The 12,729-nt window shown below is 40.1% G+C and overlaps 1 protein-coding gene across 14 annotated transcripts in view; it reads left to right on the forward strand.

The window, feature by feature from the left end:
• DMD (dystrophin) overlaps positions 1-12,729 on the forward strand; it is a 7,596,173-nt gene that overhangs the window by 1,315,261 nt on the left and 6,268,183 nt on the right. For all 14 annotated transcript variants that reach the window (XM_085622447.1, XM_085622454.1, XM_085622449.1 and 11 more), the window contains exon 7: positions 2,335-2,453. In XM_085622447.1, coding sequence (XP_085478573.1) covers positions 2,335-2,453 — 119 coding nt within the window. The remainder of the gene's footprint in view (positions 1-2,334; positions 2,454-12,729) is intronic.

Here is a 12,729-nt window from a genome sequence, read left to right on the forward strand (position 1 = left end):
GAAAAACAGTAAGACCCCAACATTTGATCACATTTTAAAGTATATCCATACGGGTGGTTCAGATAGCCCCTTTCGGCAGGGCGGGACTGGCTGTAGCGGGCACCGGGCATTTCCCCATGGCACGCCAGGGTGGGGGCCGGTTTCGGGCCCCTAGTGGGCTGTTTTTGTTACAGGGCCTTTTTTGCAGCATAGCTGCAATATCGGCCCCTGTAAAAAAAATCAGCCGATACCGGCCCTGGCAAACAGCTCGGCCACACCTCCAGCCCCCACGGAGGCCAGCCAAGCACTTTGGCAGGGCCAATTTTGGTTCCCAGTCCGGCCCTGCCATTGGGATGACCGTCCTTCAAATTAAGACATTCATAGAATATAGGTTGTTTGCAACAATATCAGCCCTTGAAATTTCACGACTGAATGTATATAACTTATAAGTAAGAGTTTACGTTTGACAGTGGGCATATTAATCCCTTATTCTAAATTCACTTGCATGCCTTAGCACACAACAATTGTTGCACAGGTGGAACAAAATATATATAATGTAGTGAATACATTGCTTTAAATACACTAATGCACTTCACAGTCTGTCACAAAAGTTCCAGCTTTGGCTTTTTTTTGCAATGTGATATTACATTATTAGATAACATACCCTTACGAGTGAGTAGTTGATTCTTAATGACTTATTTTTTTATGGCATACATAAGGTTTCCAGCTTTTACCTAACACAGTAGTCAAGGCTTTATGAAATACGTTCCTGTCTATAGAGGTATAAATCATGAAGTGAACTGATCACGAAGTGGACTGGTATTTCCCTTACATGCTGTACTTTCGATTGTTCCTTTTATATGCATATTTAAATAGCTCATCAAGTTCTTCTTAGCAACTGCAAGAGGCTCGTACTACACATTGATTTAAGCTTCTCCTCTAGAGACAAGCAATAAAGTTTGCTATTTTAATGTCCAGCACTTCCCTGAATTAATAATTAATAGACAAAACATGGAGTAGAAACCTAACTATATATGGCAGCAGTATCAAATAGCAATCAATTCCCCAGCTGGTGACAACCGTGTACAGCCACCACGAACAGTGAATAACCCATTAGTGAGCGGTTTATAAGTGACACATTTTCATGTCCCTTAGTGACATGCTGACAACTGCCCTGTCTGGGCAAATTACCTTGATGCTAATTGCTCTGCACAGACACATAATCCCGAATCACACCGGGCAATGTAAGTGTTCTCTAATGTGTTGAGAAATCCATAGGCATGGTACGTACCACGTCAATTGGTACGTGTTGTGCAATCTTAATATTTGTGTTTGTATCATTTGACAAGGACAACAATTATGCGTCCTATGTGTTTTAATATACTTAATGCATTAATTTGAATCACAGAGTATTGTGTAGTATATTACTTTTGGATTCAGCTGGACAGTGTTGCTATACGATTTCTACAATCTTTGATAATACATGCCGTTTAGAAAAAATGTTGGTAAAATGATTTTAACGTACAACAATCACCAATAGCATGGCTTCTTGGCGCTGTTAGATGAGCTTAGTGGCAGCTACAAGTGATGGGGTTCACCATAGGCGCACACTCCTTTGTCTTTTCTATTTCTGAACTAGTCTGATGTGTTCAGTCAGTTTGTATGTTGTTTATATTCCCATTGGAGGAGTCTCTGTAAAGTGGACAATAGGCCAGTATAGCATCATCATGCTTATTCTGTGTTTGTGTAAAGTTTGAAAAAGCATTATGAATAATCAATGTATGTCCTATTGTTTAAGTGTGTGATTTTTTTAGTCTTTGTGTTGTCTCAGTGGGAAGAAGTTAGTGTCTATGATCGTGTGTCACATGTTGTAGTTGCCCTCATGTTGTGTATCTTCTAGCCAGAATATGTGGTGTGGTTCTTATTTCCCTGAAGGGGCATTCAGAGTGTGATGTCATTCATGTAATTTATATCCACGATCACCCCATTCTCTGACTGTGTTGCACTACTCCAATACTTCACAGAAAACATGGCTTGCATTTCCCATATAAAGTAGAATTGGTGTTGTAGAGGATCGGGTATTTGTTTCTCTTTCACTTATATCTATTCGTAGATTGAAAATAAAAAATCTCATTGAGTGATTTTCCAACTTTCATGCATTTATTAGTGTTTGCAACATATCTCTTTTTAAATGAGTGATATAATAGTCTCTTTAGATTGAAGCATTGTTTTTGTCCGTAGGAGCTTTGCAAGATCTTTCATTATAACTGAGGGTGGCGCCGTCATAAAAAACACAAAAGGACTTGCAATTTTAACAGAAGTAGTAACTAATTGAGTTCTATGACTTTTTTGCAGACCAGACCTTTTTGATTGGAATCATGTGGTTTCACAGCCATCTGCTGTACAAAGATTGGACCATGCTTTCACTGTAGCCCAGCGATACTTGGGGATTGCAAAGCTCCTTGATCCAGAAGGTGAGTACCCAGCAAGTGGGATACAAACCCTATTAAGTGCAGTGATGCAGGAAGCTTAGTACTTGTGTCTAAGAGAGGACATTTCTTCTATGTTCTGTTGACTAGAAAACTGTTTTCTGAATTCAGAAAATGTGAAATATTTGGAATCTCTTCAAGTGGTTGGATTACGGGTTTAGAGATAGTGGCTATTCAGGTATCATTGAGTTTTATATTTTCAGGTAAATGGTATACCTAAGAACTTACATGAGTGTTTACTCTGTTAGCAAAGACTTTAGAAAGCATACCTTAAGAACAACCTCATGGATCGTGAGAACAAATGTCCTTTTGAGTAGTAGTGTATCTTCAAGAAAACCCATTATTTGAGGCTTGGACCTGGCCTTTCCGATAAGTAACTAGTTTGTTTGTGGGTGTATATTTATTTGCTTATTTGAGCATTCTGACAATAAATTCATGACATTGATATTGATTATTGTGAGAGATATTTGAAAACTATCACAGATTTGCACCTCAAATATTTGTGTAGGGGAGGAAGGAGAGAAGCTGTTCAAGCATGTCCTTACACAACAACATTTAAGGAATGGAATATTAGACACAATTTTGTCCTATGGGCTGTTTGAGGGATTTGACATCTGGCAATAAATGCCTTGTATTGCTACACAGTTTTTTTCAAAAGAACATGAGAATGTAAATAAAAAAATGTATGTCCATGTATATCATGCAATAAATATGTTCCCCAATTGGCCACCAACAAATGCTTCATGAGCTGGCATCCGTTCCTTGCTCTAGTGTCTGTACTTAACATTTAAGCAAATTATTCAACTTTTTCAAAACGATACTTCATAATTCTCCTCAGTTAGCTGTTTATTTAATTGCTTTGAGTAAACCATTAAAAAATACATTCAATATGTTTTACTGATATCTCACAATCTAACAGTATTCTCATTTACTCCTACCACCAAAGAATTGCTAAATCGATGTGAGGCATTACAAATAGAATAAAGAGGAATAACACACTATTAAACTGATTCGAATTTATCACATATTTACAAGATGATTGGATTCAGTGGGCTCTTTTACATTCCAATGTAGTCTGTATATATTGTGTAAAATTATATTTACTTTCCAGACTGCAGGTGAGTGGAACCCAGCACAATATTTATAATTCAAAATCTTTTTGAAGCAGGATCTTCAAGCTAACAAATCTGATTAATTATTCAGTACCCTCATCACATACCATGATGGGACTTTTTTTTAGGAAGGGGTGAATTTGCAGAGGCCCTCACCGGAATTGGCAGAAATGTAAAGAAATCTGATTAATTATTCACTACTCACATCGCATACTGACTCTATGTTGTGGCTTTTTTAGGAAGGGGGTGAATTTGCAGAGACCTCCACCAGGATTGGGATTCTTGTTACAGTTAGATATGTGTGTTTTTGACATATAATATACCATCCTGAATAAAAGAAAATAAATTAAAATGGTGAAAAGCCATGAATGCTGAAGGGGTTATCTAATAATACAAGCATATTTATTTATATTGCAGTGAATGTTATAAGTATTACTCTAAGGGCAATACCAAGTTATTACATCTAAGTGCAATATCCTTCAAGTCATTGATCACAAATCTGCATGGTCATATTTATCACAGTCTTTTTTCCTTCAATCAGTGCTCTAAGAAATAATACTAACTCTTTTATCAATGTATGTGTGATACTGGACATTGCTAAAGATGACTTTTTGCTGAAACTGGGGTTTTCCAATTTCACGCTTTGTTTCTCTGTATTCTATGGTGCATCCACCCAAATTGATGAGTTTGTTTTACATGAAACTTCGGTTACCAGCTTCAGGGCTTTATAACAGGCGCACAATGTTTTGAACATGCATCATGGCTCAATGGATAGCAATTTCAGTGTTTTTAAGTGCGAGAGAGAGAGATTACTGAATCACATTGTGTTTGTGATAGTACTCGCTTCAATGAGGACTACAGCTTCCTTTAGGGCAATGCTGTAGGAAGGCAACCCTGGAATGAGAACGTTCCCATAATCAAGCCAAGAGGTGACAAGGTCATATATAGGGCATTTTTAAATGATCTTTGGGTGGACAGGTCTTTAAAAATTCTAAGGAGCTAATTGATGATAGATGCTTTCTGCAATGTTCTTTATATGATTTTAAAATTGGTATAACTTTGGTACAGTTCTTTGGAAGATGAATACATGTATGATCTCAAGTCAAAGGAAGGGGTTTAGAATGGAGCTTAGCAATTTAGTAAGATGACAAGGGAGGTAAGGATCTAGGATATAAGAAGGATAGTTATTTTCTTAAAATCATGTTTTCCAGCACCTCATGGGTAAAAGAGATAAGTTGGACCAACTACTTTTTGGTAGTTTGTTAGTGAGGACTTTCTTATTTATGGTAGGTGTGGCTACCTATTTGGTTCTTTGATTTAAACTTTTTATATTAAAAAAATGCCCAAATTGGAGCATTGACAGGCTGTGAGTAAATTAAATGATTTAAATGACTGTGGATTGCATTTTTGGGGTGTTAAGAAAGTTTCTTTTAGTGGATTTGGAATTTATGACTTGCGTTTTGAAGAAATTAGCCTTGGTCTGGAGTCCGTTTCATTTGTAAATTCATCTACAATTTTTGAGAAGTATGTATAGGTTTAGTTTGATGGAGTAAGTATGTTTCCATATTTATTCTGATGCACCTGCACTTTTCCATTCTGTGTTTAAGCATGTAGTAAGTAACAAAACATGAGGGGGGCCCTCTACAAAATACATGGAGGGGGCCCCCCACACTTTGGATCCAGTTAGGAGCTCTCAGACGAGGTACCTGCTGCAAGTGCCAAAGGGGGCCCCCTGGAGCTTGCGGCCCCTCCTTCACCACGGGGCCTGAAGTGGCTAATGTTACACCACTGAGCATGGTGGTGTAAAAACTGAGGAAGATATCTCTCTCTCAAGATTAAATATTTGAGAAAAGAAATTATTTTGCATCTGAACTGGAGTACGTTCTCTGATTATGTAAAATATAAGTCTTTGTGTCTTCAAAAATAAAACTTCAAAGGGCATCCCTGCATATTAGAGGAGTGTGCTATCTTATAGGTTTTTACTTACTGACTTTAATAAAGTTACAAGAAACAATACTGTTTATTCTTCCCATGGAGTTTAGCTTTTCAGGCTTTTTAAGGTTTTTATTCTATATGGTTGTCAGTTTTTTCAGCATTGTGTAATGAAAGTTGACATTATTTGAAAAATCACATCTATCATCTGTGGCTCATGAATAGATTACACCTCCATAACGTTGATGACTATAAAGGACAGTATTATAGTTTACCAGTGTTCATTCATCCAGTTGTTCTGTTCTGTTAAAATACTGACTCGGTCAACCCTACAGAGCCTAGTGAGAAAGGTATCAAAATAGCTCTGTAAAGAATACCTGCTATTCTCCAATTCACTTACATTGCTATTCAACACAGGTAAAGTAGTGTTATTTGAATTTGTATAGCATCACCTCATCAATATTCTGGTGCTATGGGGCATCAAGTTACTAGACAGAAAACAGGACCTGGATAGAAATTGAAGTGAACATTTTAAGAGATGGCCAGCAAAATCGAAAATCAAAACAGCCAGATTTTCAGCTGTCTTTGTAAAGGAAATAATGTTCACTATAAGCTTCAGGTCCTGCAGTAGGGAGTTTCACTGATGTGCTGCCAGAAAAGAAAAAGAGGGACCACCAGTTCTGGAGAGGTAGATGCAAGGAATGGAGTTAAAAGATAGTAAGGACAAGCAAGTAAACATGCAAGGTTTCAGAGGGAGATTCTGTACATCAGATAGCATAGCTCTGTGCCAACAATTGCCATGTTGTTGGGGCACAATAGCCTGTATAGAACCTATTTGCCCATTTGGAGCTAGTGAAGTGTTTTTAGAAGTGGCTTTGACTAGGTGCAGGCAATGAATTGAGAGCTAGCTGTGCGGTTACATGCTGAATAGTCTCGAGTCCACAAGTGCATCTTCATAGATCAATGCAGTTGGTGATCAGTGGCTGCATGCCTATTTTGTATGTCTCAAATGAGATCCATTTAAAAATCTTGCAGTGCATCCAAAGGATTCTATAACATGATGGAGAAACTGAGGTCACCTGATCATTTATCAATACCTTTTTGTCCATTATGATCCCAAGGTTTCTGGCTCAATTAGTGAGAGTAGGGGGATAGTCTAATTCTTTAGGCCACTATTCCTTAGACCAAAGAGTTTCCTGAATAGGATGACCACGGTCATATCCTCATTCAGCTTCAGGCAATTTTCCTTCATCCAATAGGCTGTATCAAACATGCATTCCAAGAAGTTAACATGTGTCTGATTCCATTCTCAGTGATTGATATGATAAGCTATGTGTTATCAGCAGATGATACTATGTTGAAACTGAAAGATAAGTTGGGGGCATGTAAATATTGATTGAAACAATGCAGGCTCAGCTAGGAGGGAGTCCATTTGTTATTTTATAGTGGTTAGAAGTGAAACATTTTGAGTTCTGCTGAACAGAAATTATTTGAGTCACTTAAAGACATCCATGAGTTGATCTTGGTTAGCAGAAGCACTCATGTTTCACACTTTAATTTGCAGACTTCAATTCTTTAGGCAATTTTAACCTCCGCTTAGAGGGTCATAACTGCCCTTCAGCTCATAATCTGATTAAAGATTTAGAGGCTCTTCAAATCACTCAACTTGTGCACACTCCTTGGCATACAGATGCCCACATGCTAGATCCAGTTTTCTCCAATTTAGCTACACTGAAGATAAAGCTTCCATCTTTGGGTTGGATGGATCATTATGTGATCCCTATGGCTAGTCAATTCATTCCATTGGCCCCTTCATTGGGCGCTCCTGCTAACATGTTTAGGCACTAGTCGAAGCATAACCCTACTGACCTTTGTAATATGCTCCAGGCTCTCTCACCTCCACTGTTAGAAATAGGGTCTCTAGTTGGCAGTGGTATGCACCCTGTCCAAGTAGGGAGCCTCACTCTAGTCAGGAGAAGGGAGTCACACAGCTAAAATAACCCCTGCTTACCCCTTGGTAGCACACCAGTTTAGAAAAATAGCCAGTATTATCTGAATAAAACAAGGCAAAACGACGAAAATCCAACATACACAAATCAAAATATCTCTTTTAAAAGATTAAGGAAATTTGGTCCATAGAAATCAATGGATGCCTTCATATTAGCATAGAGTGCTTAAGATGCTTTAAAAATCAAAGACAGTGCAAGGTGCAAGGGAGGTGAGGTGCCGGAAAAGCAAAGCGATGTGTTGGTTTCTTACTACACAGGGGAGGTGATGCCTCGGTTCCTTACTGGCAGGGAAGGTGATACATTGTTTTTCGGACATGCGGCCTCGGTTCCTCACTGTGGTGCAGTGTCGATGAAGAATCAGCATAGAAGGATGATCCATCAATAATCCAGATGCACTGCATTGATGGTACAGTGGCGATGCAGGGCTGCATCAATTTCACAACTGCGAAGCAGGCGCTGCGCCGATTTTTCAGCCGCGACGCAGGTTCTGCGTCGGAGCTAGAGCGGGTGCCACGGACATCCATGACACGGTGTTCAGGATTCATGCTGCATTGAGAAAACAGGGACTGGGAGTCGATGCATGGATTTTCTCCTTAAGTTCGCCAGGTTACACTTCCAAGGCCCAGGAACTGGCTTTGGCACTGCTTGGCAAGTCAGGACCCTCAGCAGAAGAGCCCAGGCACTGACAGATGAGCTCTTTGATGGCCCTGAGACTTCTTAAAAGGAGGCAAGCACACACAAGTCCTTGGAGAACCTTGGAAGCATGATACAGAAATCGAAGTCCAGTCCTTTCACTCCCAGGGCAGAAGCAGCAGGCCAGCACAACAAAACATCAGGCAGAGTGGCAGTCCCAGCTCTTCTTCCTGCCAGAATGTCCTCAGTACCTAATGGCCCTCAAGACCTGGCTGTTCGAATAAGCTTCCAGGGCCTGCAAGCGCCTGTGTACCCCATTGGGTGATAAGCTCTGCTTTATAAATCTTGATTGATTGAGTGAGTCCAAAAGTGTTCTGATTTTGGAGTGTCAGAGGTCCAATACTTATACTTCTTTCTCCCGTAGAAGTAGGCAAACTTCAAAGAAAATTCCTTGTAGTGCACAAGACCCTGCCTTTCCCTGATCTGGCTCCAGCCACACTACAGGGGGGGTGGAGACAGCTTTGTGTGAGGGAAAGCACAGCTCTATTCAAGTGTCACTGATAACTCCTCCCACCACTCTAGCCCAGGAAAGCCCATCAGCCTGGTGATGGCAATTCAGGATATGCAGGGCACACCTAAGCAGCCTTTATGTGACTGTCTAGAATGAATGCACAAGAGCCCAACTGTCAGCCAACCCAGACGTCTATTCTACAGACAGGCAGAGGCATAGAATGGTTAGGCAAGAGAATGTCCAATTTCTAAACGTGCCATTTTCAAACACGCAATTTAAAAACCAACTCAACCAAAATATGTATTTTCAAATTGTTTGTTAAGAGACACACAAACTCCAAATCTCTATCTGCTCCCAATTTAAAATTACACTTAAAAGATATTTCAAGACAATCCCCATGTTACCCTATGGGAGATAGAGTCCTTGAAATAGTGACAAATGAAATTAGCAGTATTTCACTATGAGACATGTAAAACACACCAGTAAATGTCCTACCTTTTAAATACACTGCATCTTGCCCATGGGGCTGCCTCAGGCCTACTTTAGGGGTAACTTACATGTAGTAAAAGGGGAGGTTTGGACCTGGCAAATGGGTGCACTTGCCAGGTCGAAATGTCAGTTTAAATCTGCCCCCACAGACACTGCAGTATCAGGTCTGAGACATGTTTGCTGGGCTACTTGTGGGTGGCACAATCAGTGCTGTAGGCCCACTAGTAGCATTTGATTTGCAGGCCCTGGGCACCTCTGGTGCACTTTACTAGGGACTTACTAGTAAATCAAATATGCCAATCTTGAATAAACCAATCACCAATATAAGTTAGGCAGAGAGCATATGCACTTTAGCACTGGTTAGCAGTGGTAAAGTGCTCAGAGACCTAAAACCAATACAAACAGGTCAGGAAAAATCGGAAGAAGGCAAACCTTTTCGGGAGAACCCTGCAAAAAGAGCCAGGTCTAGCATCCACCTTTAATGGCAGTGGAGGATTTACATAGGAATGTCTCTACGTGGATAACATCCATCCTGAATAGGTGCACACCAATGCCCTTGGCGACCAAGTATAAGGGCCCTAGATCATCAACTTGGTTTAGCTAGCAATTGTAAGATCAAAAGGAAAAATGCAAAGGTATCGAGCAAGCCTGGCACAATTTATATGATCCAGATGCCAAGGCAACATATAAAGTCACAATCAAAGATTATCACATGGCTATTTGGAAAGCATGCTCTGATTTATATGTGGAGAAAATTGAATGTTCTTAGAATTCTTCCAAAGAAAGTTTGCATTTGCTAATTCTCTTTTGGACCACTCATCTTAGGTCCCAAGTCCACCTGTCTCAGAAGATAAGTGCAATGAGTTGTAAGACTTTTTCTTCAAGAATGTAGTGGATATCTATGCTGCTTTCTTGGAGACTCCTCCATTGAGGTATCAATTACCAAGAGTTCTTGCAAGGTTTCTCTGTTTCATGAGATTCTGCCTATCTAAGCGGCCAACTTTGAAAAACTCCTTAGCGCAATTAAATCTGGGGCACCTGAAGACCCTGCAGCTCCTGGGACACTCAAAATGTGAAGTCTTCTCTTATTTCCTGCTTTATTGATTTTGTGAATCTATCAATATCCTAGGCGATCATCCCCCAGACATGGAAACTTGCAAATGTAATACCCCTGCTTAAAAAACCTAATCTGCATGCAACAAAACTGGAGAATTTGTATCCTAGGTATCTCCTGTCGTTGTAGGCTAATATTTTGGTAAAAAATATTAAGAGACAATTGTCAGGTTGCCTTGAATTTTGTAATATCCTCCTTCCCTCCCAATTAGGTTTACAGCCCTGTGATTTCATGGAGTCTGTGGTCCTTAGGGTCATGGGAAATCTTAAACTGACCCTGGAAATGGGAGAGATAGTGGCATTTGTCCTTTGGGTATTGAGTGCCACTTTTGACAGTGAATCACATGCTGTCCTGCATAAGAGATTGAGGAAATTCAGTATTCATGGCAAAGCCCATCAATGGCTCACCTCTTTTCTGTACAAGCACTCATTCCAGGTAACTTCAAAACCTTATGTTTCTATGATATAGCCCCCACTTTTTAATGGATATGTCTCCTTGTCCAAAGGCTCAGGCAAGTCTTTCCAGCAACTTAAACCCATTTCAGCTCCTGTAGCACAGTGGATGGCCACCAACTGTTTTAAACTTAATTACAGCAAAACAAAGGTCTTAATAGTAGATCATCATCCTAACCCATGAAACCTGAGTAGCTGCCAGAGCTACTGGATTTTACTGTGACATTCTGGGAATCTTCGTGGATGGGAAGTGTGTGCATAATGAGCAGATTAAGAAGGTATTAGACCCCTGTTTTGGGCTCCTTGGATGTCTGATGAAGATTATCTGGTCTCTTCCCCCATTTCCACACAAAGGACTATTTTTCAAGCACTTATTATTTCTCGAATGAATTAAGACAATGACCTTTACCTCTAAGTCACTAAAACATATTTGAAAGGACTTCAAACTCTTCAGAATGCTGCTGCTCACCTCCTGGGCCACCTTCACAAATGGGCCCATGCTTCTTCATGGACCTGGGATCTTTACTGGCTGACAATAGAGAAGCATATTACATTTAAAGCTGTATGCTACATTTATAAAGTGGTGACTCTGACAGACCCACATTTTCTTAGACAACGGGTACGTCTTTATTGCCCCACTAGAGTTTTACTGCTCTGCAACCAAAAATTAACTTTTGTTCCTCGCTTCTGCAGGGCTAGGCACGGGGGTCTTTCATTTAGATATTTACCTCTTAAACTATGGAAACTCTCTCTCTCCATTATCATCTTAGTCCTTCAGAAGTGATCCTTCGTAAGCACCTTAAGACCTGGCTATTCGAATGGCTTTCCATTGATGTAATTCTGCTATGGTAGCCCTGGAATGCCCTTGTTGGATAGCTATGTGCGCTATGAGTCTCTGAAAAAATAATCTGCACTCTGATTTTCTACATAGGGCAGCTATGCCTGCCACAGTAAAAATAGCTTTTAGGGCCTTGTCACTGTATTCGTTTTCTACTTTTCCCACCTTTAAATGCCATGCGCCCTACCTTGTGGACTACAATACCTACATAGGGATGACTTGCTAATATTTAAAAGGGAGATCTTTAACTGTGAAAAGGGGTTATTTTAACAGGTTATACTGCAATCAGGCTACAAATGATAGGCCTGTAGAAAGGTGTGCACTGCAATTGGATGCACAATAGGTGCTGGAATCCCCAAGTGGCATTCATATTCCAGGCCCTGAATGCACTTTCCACACTACTCTACACATTCTACATGTACTAGGAAATTTTAGGCAAGCTAAATGTGTCAATCTGTGGTAAGCCATGTTAACAATGTTTGATGTGTGAAGACAGGACCATTACGCCTGGTTAGCAGGGGGGTATACTCCACAGAGTTCTAAAGCCAGCAAAAATAGCATAAAAAAAAGATGGAAAATCTGGGGTGTCTATGCAAAAAAGGCAAATATTCTACAATATGCTTCCAAGCAATGGGCAGGGAAATATTGCGCAGTATTTTAAGAGTGACTCTACAAAGCTCTGCATGAGATGGAAACATGAAGTGGGAAAAGGATCATCAGTTGAGACTGATTTTGGAGAGTGCATGGCTTTGGGCACTGTTGTGGAATCTAATAGGGAAAGCATTACACGAGAACACCCTTGTGCTGATGAAGCTGGGGTGTTAAGAAACTCCAAGGATTACCGGTGGGGTTTGAGGGTGTCAGCATGTCATGGACTACACATGTATGAGTAAATTATTCAAGAAAAATGGCATCTGCGTATGTGGAACTCATGAGTAGCTCTAGAAATAATGTGGGTTCACCCTCAAATTACTTGCTCTTGATCCTTTAGCTCACTGAGCTGATATGCCAGAATACATTGTCCCCCATAATATGCCCTATGAAGGAATTCAAGATTTCATTGAGCTTTTAAGACCAAGCTATGGCGAGTGGCCTTTTAATTTCTATGTGGCCATTATCGCTAAGGCAAAACTACACATCTCCTAAAATTCTCCCACATGTTGTCTGTTAA

Source organism: Triturus cristatus, chromosome 8, assembly GCF_964204655.1.
Source record: "Triturus cristatus chromosome 8, aTriCri1.1, whole genome shotgun sequence".
Taxonomy (NCBI): domain Eukaryota; kingdom Metazoa; phylum Chordata; class Amphibia; order Caudata; family Salamandridae; genus Triturus; species Triturus cristatus.